We start from the raw sequence: 20837 nt of genomic DNA on the forward strand, positions 1-20837 counted from the left end.
CCATATGACCCAGCAATCCCACTTCTGGGCATACACACTGAGGAAACCAGATCTGAAAAGACACGTGCACCCCAATGTTCATCACAGCACTGTTTATAATAGCCAGGACATGGAAGCAACCTAGATGCCCATCAGCAGACGAATGGATAAGGAAGCTGTGGTACATATACACCATGGAATATTACTCGCCATTAAAAAGAATTCATTTGAATCAGTTCTAATGAGATGGATGAAACTGGAGCCCATTATACAGAGTGAAGTAAGCCAGAAAGATAAAGACCAATACAGTATACTAACACATATATATGGAATTTAGAAAAAGATGGTAATGATACCCTATATGCAAAACAGAAAAAGAGACACAGATGTACAGAACAGACTTTTGGACTCTGTGGGAGAAGGCAAGGGTGGGATGTTTCGAGAGAACAGCATCGAAACATGTATATTATCTAGGGTGAAACAGATCACCAGCCCAGGCTGGATGCATGAGACAAGTGCTCGGGCCTGGTGCACTGGGAAGACCCGGAAGAATCGGGTGGCGAGGGAGGTAGGAGGGGGGATCGGGATGTGGAATACATGTAAATCCATGGCTGATTCATGTCAATGTATGACAAAAACCACTACAATATTGTAAAGTAATTAGCCTCCAACTAATAAAAATAAATGAAAAAAAAAATAGAAGTAGTAATGATGAAATTGGTCTTGAAGGAAGATGAGTTAAAAAGCAGTATGGGGGCTTCCCTGGTGGTTCAGTGGTTAATAATCCTCCTGCTAATGCAGGGGACATGGGTTCAGTCCCTGGTCTGGGAAGATCCCACATGCCTTGGAGCAACTAAGGCTATGTGCCACAACTACTGAGCCTGTGCTCTAGAGCCTGAGAACCGCAACTACTGAAGCCCTCGCACTGTAGAGCCTGTGCTCTGCAAGAACTGAAGCCAATGCAATGAGAAACCTGCGCACCTCAACAAAGACTTGCTCCTGCTCATTGCAACTAAAGAAAGTCCACACCCAGCAATGAAGACCTAGTGCAGCCAAAAATAAATAAATAAATAATATTTTTAATAAAATGCAGTATGGAAACAAAATAGAGGAAAGACTGGAATTAGGAAGCTCTTGTGATTCAGACCTGGACTAAGATAAGCATCTCACATGTATGGATGTGAGAGTTGGACTGTGAAGAATGCTGAGCGCCAAAAAATTGATGCTTTTGAACTGTGGTGTTGGAGAAGACTCTTGAGAGTCCCTTGGACTGCAAGGAGATCCAACCAGTCCATCCTAAAGGAGATCAGTCCTGGGTGTTCATTGCAAGGACTGATGCTGAAGCTGAAACTCCAATACTTTGGCCACCTCATGCGAAGAGCTGACTCATTGGAAAAGACCCTGATGCTGGGAGGGATTGGGGGCAGGAGAAGAAGGGGACAACAGAGGATGAGATGGCTGGATGGCATCACCGACTCGATGGATGAGTTTGAGTAAACTCTGGGAGTTGGTGATGGACAGGGAGGGCTGGCGTGCTGCGATTCATGGGGTCGCAAAGAGTCAGACACAACTGAGCGACTGAACTGAACTGAAGATAAGCAAAAACGGAAAGAAAAATGGGAACAGATAGGGAAATTTTCAAATGAAATACAATTTACAAGACTATTTGATAACTGAATAGATAAGGATAATAATTGACTGGGGCTACCCAGGTGATGCAGCGGTAAAGAATCCACCTGCCAATGCAAGGGATTCAGGTTCAATCCCTGGTCAGGAAGATCCCCTGGAGTAGAATATGGCAACCCGCTCCAGTATTCTTGCCTGGAAAATTCCACAGACAGAGGAGCCTGGTGGGCCACAGTCCATGCAGTCGCAGAGAGTCAAACATGTCTAAGCACACGGCACACAATAGTTAAATGACCATATGTGAGACCAGAAGAAAATTGGCAACATTTCAGTCATACAACCCATCCAGGTTAACACACAACCCTTAAAGACCTCATTTTTTTATGACAAGAGACGTGAAGTAATGTTATATAGATCTTCTAGTCCAATACCTCACTTTATAAGTAAGGAAAAAATGATATCCAGGGAGGGTCATACGGTTAGTGGCAGCATTCAAATCAGGACACAAGTCCAGTACTTTCAACTATATCAGGCTGTCTTGCCCTGCAGGTAGTTTGGAATGAGAGAAGAAGGCAATTTGGGATATGGTGAGTTTGCAGTGATAATGAGAAAACCAAGTACAAGTGTTCTTTGAAATTACAATAATCATTTTTCAATACACTATAAGACATGTCACAGAGCAGAGTCTTTTTCCCCCCCATGGAAACACAGTAATTGGAAGTTGCATTACTGATTAAGGATTCAGCATCAGATAATGGGTTAGCATTAAATAATAAGGTCATTCAAGTGGAGATGTCAAGTAGCCAATTGGAGATATGGGATTACAGTTGCAGATGTACAGAACAATTAACTGTATGGACTCCTGTGTATTTATTAGAGTAGCAATTTTCCATTTTATAACTGAATATATTTCAGAATCAAAATGGTTAATAATTCTCATATTTTTCATGGGTAACAATATTTTGTATATTTATATTAGAATCAGTAATTGTGACAAGGAGAATTAAATCAAACCTCTGCCATATTTTCTGTAGCATGCAGCAAAATTTTATGAGTAAGCTCATTTCTGTAACAGCTGATGTACAATTTCAAATTGCACCTCTAGGTTTCAAGCATGACAGCTGTATTACTCACTTTCTAAATTTTCTATGCTTTCCTGCTCAACAATAAAATAATTTCTTAAGCTCTAAGACTAGTCAAATATATCTTTAACAATAAAAGGACTGCAAGCAAAGAAAACTATGTGCAAGGCGAAATGCTTTGATGCAACTTCAAATGCTAAGGTGTTTTTCATTCTAAGGTTGAAATCCTGCCTTATCAGGTAGTTAGCATTTCTCTTCGGAGAGAATCTATGAATCATTTATATTTATTCTAGTAGTAACTGAAACATCTGTTTAGAAGAAAGATTTAAACATATGTAGATTTTAATCACGACAGAGGTAATATGAATTTTTTAACTACAGTCAATGATTTTTAGCCTATATTAATCCTAACACATAATTTGTAATTATCTTCTAGGGTAATTTACTATTCATCACTATGAGATCTCCCAAAGACAAGAGAGCTTTTTAAACCTTTCAGCATATTTAAACAGCAAATATCCATGGTAACAGAGTACCTACACTCCAATTTCAGAAGTGGGAAAACACATTACTAAGGCAGGCCTTAGTTTGTTTCAATGTTGTAGTCAGTCCTGTGCATTAATGGTGAGTGGTTGGGGATAGTTTTCCACTCCACTCATAAAATGAACAAAGAAGTCAGCAATTAAGATTTTAAAGTGCCTGCCATTTTGCAACATTATGTATGATAAGAACTCTAAATAAGTCACATGAGAGTTTTGATGTATATACTGACAGTTCAATGGTCTTAATGTCCAGTGTTTCCTTAAATATGTTCTGGGCAGCATGGGTTCAGTAGGACCTTAATGGCTGTGGTTTAAGTAAGGGTCTTCTGATGATTAAACTGTGGGAGATACCATATTAAACAACAACAACAAAACAGAATTCTTTGTGCAGAATTACAAACCACCTTTAATATATAAACCTGCCCCATGAATCTCTAAAGGAGAGCATTTCCCCATGCTTACTTAACCAGACAAATCAATTATTCTTCAGTATGAAACTCCTACCTTGTTCATTAACCAAAAGAAAGATCAAGCTGAGGAGGTACCTGCGTTAACCCTAACACAAGTCATACATTTCACATATGATATCACTTTTCTTCTTTGCAATAAATCCATGAGTTTGTTATTAGATATTAAATACAAAGTGTGCACTTCAAAAAAATGAGACAGTGGGAAGTAAAGGAGCAAAGAATGAGAATTTGTGATTAGCAGAGGCAAACTATTATATATAGGATGGATAAATAACAAGGTCCTACTGCACAGCACAGGGAACTATATTAAATATCCTGTGATAAACCATAATGGAAAAGAATATATATATATATATATATATATATATATATACACACACACACACATATATATATGGAAGTGTGTATGTATATAACAGAGTCACTTTGCTGTACAGAAGAAATTAATACAATATTGTAATCAACTATACTTCAATAAAATTTTTTTAAATGAGGCACTGAAGAATAAAAAGGTATAATATCTAAACAAAAATGCACACTATTATTTATAATAGAAAAAAACTGAAACAGATATGAATAGAGGAATGGTTTCATAGGTTCTGGAATATCTAGTACCAGGAATATTATGTAGTTATCGAATGAATAATTTGAATATCACAAAAAAGTTTACATGTTAAATGAAAAATTTTTATTACAGCATCTTATCCAGAAGAAAAGCAAACACTGCCCAATTCATTCTGTAAGGTCAGTGTGATACAAAGGCATCACAAGAAAGGAAAACTACAGACCAATATCTCTTACGAATACCGATGCAAAAATCTTCAACAAAATAGTAGCAAACCAAATCCAGCAGCAATTTAAAAGGATTATATACCATGAGCAATTACGATTAATCCCAGGAATGCAAGGGTGAATCATTATTAGAAATCAATATACTACATCACACTAACAGAATGAAGAGAAGAAACTGCATGATCATCTTAACAGACGTGCAGAAAAAGCATGTGACAAAATCTAACACCTTTTCAGATTAAAAACACAGAACTAGGAATAAAAGGGAAATGCCTCAATATGACAATAAAGAACATCTGTGAAAAACCTACAGCTAACATACTCAATAGTGAAAGACAAAGATTCTCACCTAAGATAAGGAAAAAAAGAAGGATGCCTGCTTTTGCCAGGGGTATCTAGATCTTCTCTCTTTCAACATTGTACTAGAGATCTCATCAGGGCAATTAAGCAAGGAAAAAAAGTATCCAGATTGGAAAGGAAAAAACAAAACTATATATTCATAGATGGAGGAGATCTTGCTCTGTCATGTCCAACTCTTTGCAACCCCGTGGAAGGTACCCTACCAGGCTCTGCCGTCCATGGGATTTTCCAGGCAAGAATACTGGAGTGGGCTGCCATTTCCTTCTCCAGGGGTATTCATAGATGACATGATCTTAAATACAGAAAACCCTAAAGAATCTATACACAAAAAATTATTTAAAATGAGTTCAGCAAAGTTGCAGGATACAAAACTAATATATGAAACACAACTGTATTTCTATACACTAGCAGTGAATAATCCAAAAAATGAAATCAAGAAAACTCCATTTACAACTGTATTGAAAGAATAAAATGTTTAGGAATAAATAAACTGAACCAAGGAACTAAAAGACCTAATTAAACATAGAAAACTATTTAAAAAATCACTGACAGAAATTAAAGAAGGCCTAAATACATTCCAGCCCATGTTTATGGACTGGAATATTTAATAATACTATTAAGATAGCAACATTCCCCAAATTGATCTACAGATTCAATGAAATCCCTATCAAAATTCTAACTTCCTTTTTTGAAGAAGTGACAACCTGGTCCTAAACTTTGATAAAAAAGAACAAAGTTGCAGAACTCATACTTTCTGATTTCTAATCTTGTTACAAAGCTAGAGTCATCAAAACATAACTTGCCATAGATAGATATATGAATCAGTGGAATAGAATCAAGAGTCCAGAACTAAACCTATATATGTCTATGACCAATTCATTTCCACAAAGGTACTAAGACCATTAGATAAGGAAAAAATACAGTCTTTTCAACAAGTGGTGCTGGGACAACTGGATATCTACATTCAAAAGAATGAATCTGGAACTCCTACCTTATACCATAAACAAAAAATAACTCAAAAGGATTGAAGACCTAAAATGTAGGAACTAATTAAAGCTATAAAATTCTAAGAAGGAAACAGATGAAAAAATGTGCATGATCTTGGATTAAGGGATGGTTTTTAAAATATGACACGATAAGCATAGAACTCAAGAGAATATAAATTGGAATTCTTTAAAAGTTAAATTTTTGTGTATTAAAGGACACTATATCAAGCGAACAGACACAAGCAAGTGAAAAGACAACACAAATAATGGGAAATATTTTTGCAAATCATGTATATAAGGGTCTAGTAGTCATCATATATAAAGTATTCTTACAATTCAAAAATAAAAGACAACACAACTTGAAAATGGGCAAAGGATTTGAAAAGACATTTTCCCAAAGAAGATATACAAATAGTCAATAAGATAAGAAAAGATGCTCAACATCATTAGTAATTAGGGAAATGCACATCAAAATCACAATAACATACCAACCTTACACACAGTAGGATGGTTGTAATAAAAAAGACAGACAATATAAAGTGTTGGAAAGGAAGTGGAGAAACTGGAACTTTCATGTATTGCTAGTAGAAATGTAAAATGGTACAGCCACTTTGGGAAACATTTTGGCAGTTTCCCAAAAAAGTGAACATAAAGTTATCACATGACCCAGCAAATCTCAATGTATCATCAAGAGAATTAAAAATAAAAATCCATATGAAAACATACACCTGAATGTTCATAGTAGTATTATTCATAATAGCTCCAAAGTGGAAACAATCCATCAGTTGATGAATGAATTAAACAAAATGTGATGTATCTATAAAATGGAATAGTCAGTCATAGAAAGAAACTGCTATGGACTAGATGTTTGTCACCCCCTAAATCCGCATCTTGAAGCCCTAATCCCCAATATGGTATTTGAAGGTGGGGCTTTGGGAGGTAATTAAGTTTATAAGAAGTCAAGAAGGTGGAGCCCTTGTGATGGGACTGGTGACCTTATAAGGGAACCAAAAGAGGATATTGCAGAAGACAGCATCTGCAAGCCAAGAGTATGCTCACCAGAACCTGTCCATGATGGCATTCTGATCTTGGACTTTCAGATTCCAGAACCATGAGTGTTTGTTTTTTAACGCACCCAGTCAATGATATTTGTTACAGTAGCCTGAGCTGACTTAAGACAGGAATGATATACTCTTATGTGCTATAACCTGGATGAACTTTGAAAACAGTAATGCTAAGTGAAAGACCACAGACACAAAAGGCCACATATTACACGAGTACATTTATATTAAATGTCCAGATAGGTAAATCCATAGAGAAAGCAGAAGAGTGGTTGCCAGGTGACGGGGGAAATTAGGACTATCCACTAATAGGTATGGGTTTCTTTTGGAGTGATGTAAATAGCCTGGACTTAGATATGGTGGTGGTTGCACAACATTGTAAATATATCAAAATCTCTGAATTATACATGTTAAAATTATTAAAATGGTACCTTTTATTTAAATTTTAACATGTTTTTATCCAAATCATATTTATAACTACATATGAAACAGAAGCATTTGAAATAAAATAAAATACAAAAATAAAGTGGTTGTAGATTATTTCTTCCTCTTTAAAAACCTCTTATTTTTCAGCATAGTATTGTTTATAACTAGAAAAAACTGAAATCAACCTAAATATTCATTATTAGGGAAATGATTCAATTATGCTTCAGTTATTGAAAAGAATGAGATAAAGTAGTTGAAACTGCTATCACTGAGGTGACCAGGGATCAAACCTGTGCCCCCTTCAGTGGAAGCACAGAGTCTTAACAGCTGGACTGCTAGGGAAGTCCCTTTGTGTGCCTTTGTAACATTGTGCAAACATACTGTATCTGTATAAGCTCTTAATGGTGGTAACCACAGCAGAGTTGGACTTGGAGACTTATTTTTAATTGTATGCCATTCGATATTATTTTATATTTTAATAAAAATTTCTCAAAATAAAATGTTTGACTCCTCTTTTGTACAACAATTTCAAGTACCTAGAAGGCGATATTCAAGCATACACTGAATATAACAGTTTCTGTATGCAAAGAAAGCTTCTTCAAATGTTATTGTCTTTTTTGTTGTTGTTGTTATTCTCTTTTACAATCAGAAAATGGATGTTGCAATAACATGATCTACATTTTCTGAAGGACTGTTTGGAAATGCTGCCTCATAATGACAGCAATTTGCCACAAAGCCATTTTATAATGTTATAATGTGCCACAGAAGAAAAACACTGTTAGGTGGAAAACATCTCTACATATGAAGAGAATACAAAACGAGAAATTATATTCCTGACAACAATGAAAAATTATGTATTATGGAGTGGTTTGTGATCTTATATAATATGACCCTGGTGTAAAGTTATTATACCTATAAGGACATGAAGGCCATTTATTACTAAAGAGAAAATTTGCTTGGATTAATACATAGAAAGGTACTGATGATATATATATTAAGAGGAACATTATACAAGTACTAAATTACATGAAAATGTACAAAGGTCACCTGCAGCATGAGAAGCATAAAAGGTACATTAGTAAAAATAAAGGATACATATTTCTTCTAATTCTTAATGCTGTCAGAGAATCTCTAGGACTGAATAAAAATTGGGAGAAATTTACTTTGAGGTAGAAATGAAAATACTGAAACAGAAATTCATACTTCTACTTATGGAGTAATAATGGCAATATAAGAAAAAAAAACCTACCTGCCATTCAAATTCACTATCTGACCAATCCCAGTATGTGCTAATAGAAGAAGAGACATCACTGCAGACACTCCCTTCAGGAAATAAATCAAAAGATGTGAACTCTTGATCATCTAATAGGGAATAGCAATCATCTTGATCTCCAACAGAAACGGATGAAAACAGTTCTTCACTGCATTCTGAGCTGGCCACACTCGTTCCACAGGAAGTTAAGTTCCACCTTAAAAACGACACAAAATCAATCACAACAGAAACTATAGAATCCATACAATTTTTTAAGATACCAACAGTTCAGTTCAGCTGCTCAGTTGTGTCCAACTCTTTGCGACCCCATAGACTGTAGCATGCCAGGCTTCCCTGTCCATCACCAACTCCCAGAGCTACAAACAAGATATATTTATTACATTTATGAGGAATATGACCATATTTCTAGATACAATGATACAATAATTATTTTCAAAAGAGCTCTATCTTTTAAAGATATATAGTAAAATATTTATGTCTGGAACCTATCTCAAAATTATATGGAAGGGATTGAGGAATGAGTGCATGTTCAGTCGCTTCAGTCGTCTGTGCAATCCTATGAACTGTAGTCTGCCAGGTTCCTCTGTCCATGAGATTCTCCGGGCAAGAATATTGGAATGGATTGCCATGCCCTCCTCCAGGAGATCTTCCTGACCCAGGGATAGAACTTACATCTCTTAGGTCTTCTGCATTGGTAGGTGGGTTCTTTACCACTAGGGCCACAGATAGGGGCATTGATAAAGTACACTGCCATATGTAATTACTGAAGCTGCATGATGGGCATATGGGGTTCATTACATTATTCTCTACTGTTATATCTGACTGGAGCCAGAATGAATTAAAATTCTTGCTCTGTCATTTGCCTGCTGTTAGATCTTTAACAAAACAAATCTTCACCAAGCCTGGGTCATCATCTTTAAAATGCAGTTACTATGAACATTATATGAGAATGCATACAGAGCACTCAGTGGATATAAAATGTGCTCAATACATGGCAGCTATTATTATTATTTTTTAATTTTTGGTTTTAGGCTGCACTGGATCTTTGTTGCTGTGCCCATGTATTCTCTAGTTGCTGCAAGTGGGGGCTACTTCTCTAGTTGTGGTACATGGGTTTTTCATTGTGGTGGCTTCTCTTCTTATGGAATATAGGCTCTAGGGTACAGGCTGAATAGCTGTGGTGCATGGGCTTAGCTGCTCTGTGGCAGGTGGAATCTTCCCAGACCAGGGATCAAACCTGTGTCTCCTGCATTGGCAGGTGGATTCTTAACCACTGTGGACGACCAGAGAAATCTACAGCTATTATCATTAAAGGAAGAGGGCAGTCAGTGCAGGGCAGAGAAAAATACCAACAGAGTAAACAGGTAGAAGCTCAAAGTGTTTCTTATATTTAAGTAACTTTTACAAATCAATGATATACAGGATCATTGCAAATATGTTAGAATAATAAAGGAGTCATGAATAAGGCTAAAATGACCAATAATTCCCCTAATTAGCAATAACTGATCCATAATATCTTGGTACTTTTTTCTACATGCATATGTATATTTTTATAGAATCAGTGTTGTGTGTGTGTGTATAGATATTAGTACCCTATTTATTTTCACTTAACATTATATACTGAACATTTACCCAGCTATATTACTTGAAAACATTTTAATGCCTATATAAATAGTCCATTGATTAAACATAATTTATTAAATATTATCCTTCAATAACAGGTATTTAGCTGTTCAAAATTCTATTTTTTCGTATTACAAATAATACTGAAATGAAACCTTGTTTATAATTATTTATCCAAATATATAATCTCTCAGGATAAGTAACTTGAAAGGAAATTACTAAATCAAACAATATGAACACGGTAGTATACTTAGCCAAGCACCTTTCTGAAACGTTGCATAAATTTACACTCCCTAAAGCAGTCTATAAAAGTGTTCATTTCACAACCTTAATAGCACTGAAATTTTAATTTTTAAATTTTACCTAGCTGATAGGAGAAAAACTTTTTTAATATCAATTTTTATTTCTTTGACTACCATTGAGAGCAAAATTAAAAATATTTATTAGCTATTTTGCTACAGCATTTTACAATGTGTCAATATTTTTCTTGTTGATTTTGTTAAGAGTTCTTTATGTAGTAAGGATATTAATATTTTGTCTGTATTATTTGTATGCAGATCAAGAAGCAACAGTTAGAACCAGACATGGAGAAATGGACTGGTTCCAAACTGGGAAAGGAGTACATCAAGGCTGTATCCTGTCACCCTGCTTATTTAACTTACATGCAGAGTACATCATGCGAAATGCTGGGCTGGATGAAGCACAAGCTGGAACCAAGATTGCTGGGGGAAACATCAATAACCTCAGATATGCAAATGACACCACCCTTATGGTGGAAAGCGAAGAAGAACTAAAGAGCCTCTTGATGAAAGTGAAAGAAGAGAGTGAAAAAGCTGGCTTAAAACTCAACATTCAAAAAACTAAGATCATGGCATCTGGTCCCATCACTTCATGGCCAATAGATGGGGAAACAATGGAAACAGTGACAGACTTTATTTTTTGGGGCTCCAAAATCACTGCAATTGGTCACTACAGCCATGAAATTAAAAGATGCTTGCTCCTTGGAAGAAAAGCTATGACAAACCTAGACAGTGTAGTAAAAAGCAGGGACGTTACTTTACCGACCAAGGTCCATACAGTCAAAACTATGCTTTTTCCAGCAGTCCTGTATGAATGTGAGAGTTGGACCATAAAGAAAGCTAACCACCAAAGAACTGACGCTTTTGAATTGCGGTACTGGAGAAGACTCTTTGAGAGCCCCTTGGACTGCCAAGAGATCAAGCCAGTCAATCCTAAAGGAAATCAATCCTGAATATTCATTGGAAGGACTGATGCTGAAGCTGAAACTCCAATACTCTGGTCACCTGATATGTAGATTCATTAGAAAAGGCCCTAATGCTGAGAAAGATTGAAATCAGGAGAAGGGGATTACAGAGGACTAGATAGTTGGATGACATCACCAACTGAATGGACATGAACTTGAGCAAGCTCCAGGAGATGGTGAAGGACAGGTATGCCTGGCATGCTGCAGTCCATGGGGTCTCAAAGAGTCGGACTATGGAGCAACTGAACAACAAGTGTATTATCTGTTGCAGGGTTGTGCATTTTTCATTTTTTTTTTTTTTGGTCTTGAAACCTACAAATCTGTTTTCTTTTATAAATTTCCACTAGCTTTATATTATTAGTGAAATAATCTTCATTGCTTTGGCAGTAGCCTAGGAAATTAATCCTTAAGACATGAGTTAGTATATCCAATACTAATAAGGTACTGAAATAATGACTTCCTGAAGAAGAGCCTATTACTTACCTATTATTAGGTTGTTTCTCATGCTTCAATAAATCCAGTTTTTTCTTGAATTATGTATTCATTTTTTAACTTCCCCTCTTATCTTATATAGCTAATCTTAATTCCAAAGTTCCTGATTTACAAAATTTGGGCAATCTGACAATTTTATGGCACCTTTTCCTTTGTGATAAAGGTAGAGAATTTTAAAGCACTGAAACACACAGAACATAAAACACTGAAACACACACGCTAACCTAGTATGGTTCCATAGTATAAAAGCAGATGTCAAAAAACTTTTATAAATAGGCAAAAACTCAAAATTCATCTAAGAATCCTAGAATGCCTTTTAATATTACCTAGTTTTATCACATGCTTGCTAGGTAAGCAGTATATGCATTTTTTTAAAAGATCAACAAACCTGGTAGAATTAACTTAATTGCTTCAGTCATGCAATAGGGCAATAAAAAGCTGTGAATGGCAATTACAAGTTCTGTCCTTTCACACACTCAACAGACATTTAGTCAGTACCTTCAAAGTGCCAAGCACTGTGTCATGTACTAGGAAAAGCTGTTAGGTAATTGTTTTTAATGAGAATTTCTCCTCAGCTTAAAAAATTTAGTAGAAATGTGTTTTCTTTCATGAGTAATAATAACTCTCTTTTTTTAAAAAAAACTATGCCATATTTAATAAACGAAACATTAGGTCACTGACAAGGGAGTCTGGAATTTGCTTGATTTTGTGCTCTTACCTTACAGCAAAATCAGGATGTTCTTCAGTTTTTCAGATCTGTAAGTTTTAATAGATATTACAAAGTTCTGGGTATTCTTAGAAGCCTTAGCTCCTTGTTCTTTTGTTTTTTTAATTAACAACAAGGAAACTGATCTCATACTTGAAAGTCATTTATGAAACAGAAAAACAGCACTTAGAGTTTTCAAAATATTCTCTTATCTTCTAATATGCAAATATTATTGTTGTTGTTTTAAAACAATGTAGATAAAAACCAAGTAGGAAGTACTTTCATCCCCTGCCAGTGGGAGTGTTATATTGGCACTGACATAATCTGTATATATAGATTTGGTAGATATGTGTATAAAGCAATTTGGTAGTGTATATATAAAGAAGTTTAAAAAGGTTCATTCCTTTGACTCAGTAATTGCTTTGCTAAGAATCAATCCCCTTTTCCCTAATAGATATTTGGAAAAGAAGATGTATATATAAACTTGTCCAAATATTATAATAGCAAAAAAAAGGGGGGGGGGGACAAACGCTCCCAAAACATTGGGAATAATTAAATGAGTATACTTTATAATCATTAAAATCATATTTTCAGATCATTTATTGAAAAAGAAAATACAAGTGCAAATAATCTGGTCACAAATTACAGCTCAATCCTGGTTTTTAAAATTATATGTGTACAAAAAAATAATAACATTAAAAGTAACAACAGGGAATTCTCTGGTAGTCCAGTGGTTAGGACTTGGTGCTCCCACTCCAGGGGGCCCAGGTTCAATCTCTGGTCAGGGAACTAAGACCCTGCAAGCCTCATGGTACAGCTAAAAAAGGTAACAACATCAAAATGTTGACAGCTGTTATCTGTAGTGAAAAGGATTATAAGCAGTGTTTATGGTTTTGTATATATGCCCATAATTTTTTCTAATGAGCTTTTATAATAGAAATTTAAGTGATGCTTTTAGACAGTTCTTTCGGCTTCAAATATGTAACGCAAGACCACCATGTACGTGTGCTCAGCACTGAACTCTTCAAACTTACAAAGCCCTTAAATATTATTTCACTAAGAGAAAACTACCTAACACTAAGATCCTAGCAATAACCATGCAATTATTCACAAAGGAGACTCTCTCCATATCTCAAAAGAAAAATGTTGAAAAGAATCCATGAAATGGGGTTTAACTCAGTAACTAGGCTTACTGCCAAAATTTTAATTAAAAAAAAAAAAAAAGCCAAGAACACTTATCCGCAAGGCATTTCAGCAATAATATACAGATGAAGGGCTTTCAATGGCATTTTTGTAAAATTAAAAAAGCATGGGCATCATATACATTCTTCTGAAGCATTTCTCAGGAAAACCTAACCATTACCTCTGAGAATGAGAATCCAATGAGCACTGTGGAATCAAGTCCAACTGTCGATGATGAAAAGTCATTCCAAAGTCATCCTTTCTCAGTTAACAATCCCCTATCATCACTTGTATTCATCACTGATGCCCTGCTAGAACTCCCATACAACCACTTTGACCACTTTGACCTCTGCTACTCTTGTGGAGCCCAAAAGGCCATCAAGTTCCCAAGTTAGAACAGATGACACAATCCCCTACTCGGCTCATTCAAATTTCCAACTTTCATCCCAGCGACTTCAACTGTCTTGGGATCCTTACCCATCGCTATTACCCCCTCTATAGTTTGAAAAGTAAACAACATTACATGTCATTTCTAAGGCTAATTCTTCCATTTAGCCTTCTGAGTTAATCCCATCCATCTCCTTGTCATCCCACCTGCTCCAGTATTTTTGATTTCTCCTTTTCCTGTGGGCATCTTCTAAGGAGCTAACATATCTATTCTTCGAAAATAAACACTAAACAAGACAAAAAACAAAGAAACCTTCACTTTTTTTTCAAATTATCATCACATCTCCCTTTCCTTTCCCTGTTAAATTTATTGAAAAGTTTCTTCTATTCTCTCAACTTTTGTAACCCACAATTCCACTCCTATTGCACTAATGAAATTGCTGTTCTGATTACTCCCCAATCTACATTTCTAACCTGGGTAGTTCTCCAAAGCCTTATCCCCATCCTCAATTTGTCGCAACAAGTCCCTAAATAAAATTCCTCCTGCCTCTGTAACATACCTCACTTCATGAAATGTGGTTCTCCCACCTATAACTCACATCTCTTCTGCACCTTCAATTTTCTAACAAGACAGGAAAACTGTGGGTGGAACAAAAGGCACCCAGTAGTCTTGGGCTTTTTCTAGTTAATAGTGATTGAAAATTGGGCTCTGAAATCACAGAACTGAGTAACTAACTGCTTTATACAATATGTAGTTCACTTTGTATCCTGCCAATAGGGTGTAGAAAAGTGAGACACTGTCCTCCCACATGCTTTTCACAATTGTTCAATGTCAAAGTACTGATGTACTCCTGAAAGAGGAAGAGAAAAACACACTGAGTAGTTCGTATTAACCTCCTTCATCTCACAATTATAGGATCTACCAATATTGCTGTAATTTTTCCAATTTGCTAAAGGATGTCCTTCATTTGATGACAATGGAAGTTACAGTGGACAAAGGCTGAAAGAAAATCCACAATTACATCAGAAAAATCCTATCCTCCAAACAGAAAAAGCCTTAAAAACTATATACATATATATTTCATATTGACATTTCAATTAAAAAAATGTTTTTTGGCTTACTGAAATTTATTTTATTCTCCCCAAATTCCAGACAAATCCAACTGGTCATAAAATCCTAAAAGATACTCCTAGGAAAGTGAATTCTCAGGAAGTTGGCTATGTTCATGCAATTTATTTTCCAGTGAACCTAGACCAGTGACACACCAATATAAGTCACAGGTGATTCTAAACACAACAAACATTCAAACTTAGGGATTATTAAGTAATAGTGCCTTGACCCTCTTGGTTAATGAAGACTGCATAGATACCCCAGGGTCCAGTAAATGAGAGGGCACAAAATTGTCATCATCACAAGGCCCTTATCAATAGCATTATCTAAATAATCTCCTGATAACAGTTTTGTTATCAGGTAACAATGAAGAAGCAAAATAAAGGTAAATCAATTATCTACCCACTGACAAGCTTTCTGTTTTCAATGGGACTTATTTTATAATGATTAAACCCAAGACAAGGCTCCCTGGTGGCTCAGACAGTAAAGACTCCACCTGCAATATGGGAGACCTGGGTTTGATCCCTGGGTTGGGAAGATCCCCTGGAGGAAGGCATGGCAACTCACTCCAATATTCTTGGCTGGAGAATGCCCATGGACAGAGGAGCCTGGTGGGTTATGGTCCATGGAGTCTCAGACAGTTGGACATGACTGAGCAACTAAGCACACAGCAAACCCAAGACACAATATCAGTACTCAACTATTCAGATCTGATTGTTGGATTGTTCCTTGAATTGGTGAATAATGTGCTGTGAAGAAAAAAAGTGACCCATATGATTCTGAAATAAAAGAACTCCTTAAACTAAACTTTGCCCGCATATATGATTTAGCTGTTTGCTTCTCCCTAAAAAGAAATGACTGGAAGCATATGGTCCTCTCAAACATCATCCTGAGGAGGGGATAAGAAGGCAGGACATTCCAGAAGGAAAAAAGATTTAAAAAGCAAGGTAGCCTGGGGCAGAAACATCACCTGCTCTAAGAATTGCTAACTCTACTTCCCCTAAACTCTGCTGAGAAGAGTACAGAACAAGATACACTAGACCTGCTGCTACCATTCCAAGCCCTGTGAAAAGGAGTTGTTGTTGTTGTTGTTTAGTCACTAAGTCCTGTCGGACTCTTCGTGACCCCCTGGACTGTAGCCCGCCAGACTCCTCTGTCCATTGGACTTCCCAGGCAGGAATACTGGAGCTGGTTGCCATTTCCTTCTCCAGGGGATCTTACCAACCCAGAGATTGAACCCATGTCTCCTGGCATTGGCAGGCTGGTTCTTTACTGCTGAGCCACCAGGGAAGCCCAGGGTAGGAGAGGGGGTTTTGAAAAACAGGCAGTAACTAGAAAAAAATACTTGACTTGGAAAAACTGGGGTTGAACAAGAACCTCCCCCTCTATCTTCATCACCTCATTCTGGAAAACAACCTTGACCTCACCAAGGTCTGATAGACAAGGGGGAGAAAAACACAAGGAGAAAATGGGGAGGAGAGAGAACAGAACAGAACAATCTGTAAGAAATGTATATTCACTGTTCTTCACTCCCTAACACCCCCACACATTTTGGCAGCACTTAACCCCTGTCCCCACTCCCCTGCCCTCATCATTAGAGCAGGCTAATCCCGAGATCATTTAACTTTCCTATGTATATGATTTACTCCAATGCTGCAAAACTTAAATATCAAATATGTGCACAAGTATTTTTATTTTCCAATGCTAACAATTCTAAGCACACTTGATTTCATAAATGTTACATTCATGCTATAGTCACATCCTGGGCTTCTGTGTTAGTCTAAGAAACTGTAACAACCATTTATAACACTGCAGCCATTAGCTCTGTTCCAAGTTTCATCACTGGCTCCAAAGGAGTAATCCTGGCTTTGCCAAACTCGGTTTTATGACCTTGAACTCAGTCTTTTCTTTCTGGGCCCATTTCTTCATTTTTTGTAAGCAGGATTTGGAACAGTTAAAACCAACTTGCCATGACTTCCTTTTCAACTGTGTTACAGTGATGAACTATATCATTATTTAACTGTAACACCTTGTTTCCAGACTATAACTTTCTTTTAGGTAACAAATATATTTTATACATTCCTTGTACTCAGTAGAAGCTCAGCAACTCTGTAGATTGATTTAAGGGATTGGTGGGGGGAGCACGCAAAAGGTATTAGACTGTGGAAGGATTTGTTTGTGCTCATATCGCAAAATGGATCAGAAATCAGAACTAGACGCCTTAATTCAGCTCCAGTATTTTCCATAGCTGAATCCCTCTCTCCTTCCCTCCTCCCTTGCCTCTCCTCCTCCTCCCTTGTTCTCCACACACCTTGCCCTGCCTGTTTGTGTGCCCCTATACAGGCTTCCCTGGTGGCTCAGCAGTAAAGAAGATCCCCTGGAGGAGGACATGGCGACCCACTCCAGTATTCTTGCCTGGAGAATCCCATGGATAGAGGAGCCTGGTGGGCTATGGTCCATGGAGTAGAGAAGAGTCAGACATGAGCGATTGAGCATGCACATACACGAATACATATAATATGCGCCTATGTTATAGGTTGGGGCTGTGTGTAAAACATCTTTAAATTCCCCACATTTGATATAACACAAATGTCTGCATGAGAGAATTCTCCAGAACACTCTACCTTCTAATAAAACTAGTTAGGGGATGCACCCTCTGAAAAAATTTGTATAAGCAAGCTCATCCTAAGCTTCGCTCCATCCCTCCACTGGCGGAGCAAACCAAAGGATGTGCTTCAGGAAAGAATCTTCCAGATTTAAGCTTATACATTTTGGCAGGGCCTAAAGCGCTGCCTAAAGCAAAGAGTTCATAGAGGAAGGGAAAAAAAAGAGAATCGTCTGGTTTTCTAGAGCTTCACTAAAAAATGGGAGGGGGGTTGGAGGTTGGAAACAGCGCTATAAGACATTAAAAAAATAGGGAAAGGAAGATTCTAGCTTTTAAAGTGCCACCTTTCAAAACGTCGACTGATTTTGATTTTGAGCCATCCGAAATCCTCTCTATAGTATACTGGAATTGGAAGGGGTTAAACTTTTGCGGGTGGATGGAAACAGGGAAGCATCTAAAAATCAAGGGTGGGGGTTTGGGATTCGCAGGGTACAGATGGGGCAGGAGGGGGAAGGGAAGGGAAGGGAAGGGTCAGAAGATGAATGGGGTGGGGGGAGAGAGTAAAATGCCGGCCAAAAAGAAAATAGGAGGGAAGGGATGCAATAGGGAGGGGGAGAGGGAAGGAGCCCGAGAATGAGAGCTGGGTGGAGAAAGGTGGGGGAGGGGGCAACTGGACGCACAGCCCCTAGGCGGAGGGCCAGGATGGGTGGGGGGGAGCCGGCGTTGTCCGACTGGAGGCAGGGGTGTGGTAAATTTGCTTCTGCCCTCAGCAGAGGTTTGTACCTGTTGGTGTGGAAGCGGTGGAGCGGGTCCGTGCGATGGCAAGACGAGAGCTGGCAGCCGAAGTCGCTGATATCCAGGCAGCCCGGCTCCTCGCTCGGGCATGTGCCCACCCCGCGAGGGGGTCCCAGAAGCGGGAAGGGCTCCTCGGGAGTTAGAAACTTCTCGTACGAAGTGGTGGCTGACGCCTCGTCGGACATGGCTGGAGATGGCCTGGCTCGGACTCCCACTCCGGCCCGGGGCTGCTCCCGCGCCTGCCCCTGCCCCCACTCTAACCTGTCTGCGGCCCACTGCTGCCCGGGGAGCGCCTGACGGCTCGCAGGGGCTGCTCGAGGCCACCCAATCAGCACCTCAGTGGCCTCTGCAGCCACCTCAGCTGTCGTCGCGGCTGCCCGCCCCAGCCCAGCGTAGCGCTGCCGCCGCCGCCGCCACCCGGCCCGCCCACCGCGCTTGCCACTCGCGACAGCAGCAGTCCGCCAGGCGCCCACAGGGAGGGGAAAGGCGGCGGGAAGACGCTCCCTGTGCCCCCTGCTGGCGCGGAGGAGGAACTGAATCTCCGCCCGCCGCAGCCCGCGCCTCCGGTTCCACCCCGCCCCGCCCCGTCCTCCGCGCGTCCAATCAGGGATTCCGGGAGCTGTAGGAGCCTGACGCTTCACGCCAATCTCCTCCTCCACTTTCTCACCCTCCGCTGATTACTAAGCGGCAAGCCACAGTCCCAAGAAAAAGGACTTGGCCAAGGTCACACTGCGGGTGCGTGAGAAAGAATCCGGAGGCTTTGGTTCCCAGCACACTCGATCACCCTGTCCCAATTTAACAAGTATTTATTGAGCTCCCGCAGTGTGTGTGCCCAGCACTGTGCGATGGGCTGCAGGGGAAGAGGGCCAAGTAGGAAAAAAATAGTCCCTGCTTCTCTCATGATCGCCTAACCCCGAGAACTCTTGGCAACAGCCGGCGGGCTTCTTAGAGTTGCTGGGCACGTAATGCTCTTTTGTGCTCTGTGCTCTTGCTCGCATTATGCATTCTGCTTGGAAATCCCTGCCTTTTTTCCACTGCTAATCCTTAAAGCCCCAACTCAAACGTTATCTCCTCTGTGAAGCCTTCCCTGACTCCCAAATGAGACTTAGGCATTCCTGCTGCTGTAGAAGATATAATACATTATGGCACTAAACGTCTTGAACTTGATAAATCAACTTATTAGGTGTCGCATGCTTTTCTTTCTTCCTACCTCTTTCTCGTCTCTCTCATTTCTAGACAGTAGTTCCAGATCTTGGGCGTGTAAAATTTTTAAAAATAATCAGAGGAAAACACAAGGTTACCAATTACTTATTTTTCCAAAGACAATTTTTAAAACTACCTACTACTATTTTACAAAAGGAAGTACATTTTAATATAAAATGATAAGGCCATAATCTCTCAATTTAAAAAATTAAATATATTTAACTTTATGGAAAAACATCGCAATGATCCTTGAGGGAAGTGTAGAAGTAGATGGAAAGGAGAGGAACAGTGAAAGAATGCAGGAGGATGGGAAGGAGAAAGGGGGTTGGGAGAAGTGGGGAGTTGTCACATGAGCCCCAAACAGTGTCTTGTCCTACCAACTCCTCAACGGCTCCTCAAAATTTAATGTCTTGCTTCAGTTATTTGGCTACCCCACTGTTGAGTATATCTTCTTTCACTCAATTTAGAGATCAAAGAACAGTGATGATTGTTTAACCGATGGTCTCCAATGCACCCATTTTCAGGGGCCTGGACTAGTGAGACAGAATGGCCCATACAAACAGGAGACTTGATTCTCCAAATGAAGCAGGAGTCAAGTGCTGCATTATAAAGCAGGTACTCAGATAATAGCACCATAAACTATTAGTAAGAAGCTAACAAAATAGTCTCATTTAAACATATATTTATTTACACATACTATAATAGAACAGTGTTTTTCAAATCAGAATCCGATGACAGAGTCTGAGTTTTTCTATAAGTATGTTTTACATTCAGTTTTAGGCATATTCTGGAGTATCTGGATGACTGAATGGTAACAGCTGCCACATAATTAGGACATGTATTTGAGTCTGTTTTTAAAACCAAGTTGGCAC

At 38.5% G+C, this 20837-nt stretch overlaps 1 protein-coding gene across 1 annotated transcript in view; it reads right to left on the reverse strand.

The window, feature by feature from the left end:
* The window catches only part of FAM199X (family with sequence similarity 199, X-linked), a 28753-nt gene extending 9493 nt beyond the window's left edge, over positions 1-19260 (reverse strand). The window contains exons 1-2 of the mRNA XM_043459805.1: positions 18751-19260; positions 8528-8793 (exon numbers count right to left, since the gene is read on the reverse strand). Coding sequence (XP_043315740.1) covers positions 8528-8793; positions 18751-18947 — 463 coding nt within the window. The 5' untranslated portion in view covers positions 18948-19260. The remainder of the gene's footprint in view (positions 1-8527; positions 8794-18750) is intronic.
* Between the last annotated feature and the right edge of the window lie 1577 nt (positions 19261-20837).

The sequence above is a fragment of the Cervus canadensis genome, chromosome X (assembly GCF_019320065.1).
Source record: "Cervus canadensis isolate Bull #8, Minnesota chromosome X, ASM1932006v1, whole genome shotgun sequence".
Classification (NCBI taxonomy): domain Eukaryota; kingdom Metazoa; phylum Chordata; class Mammalia; order Artiodactyla; family Cervidae; genus Cervus; species Cervus canadensis.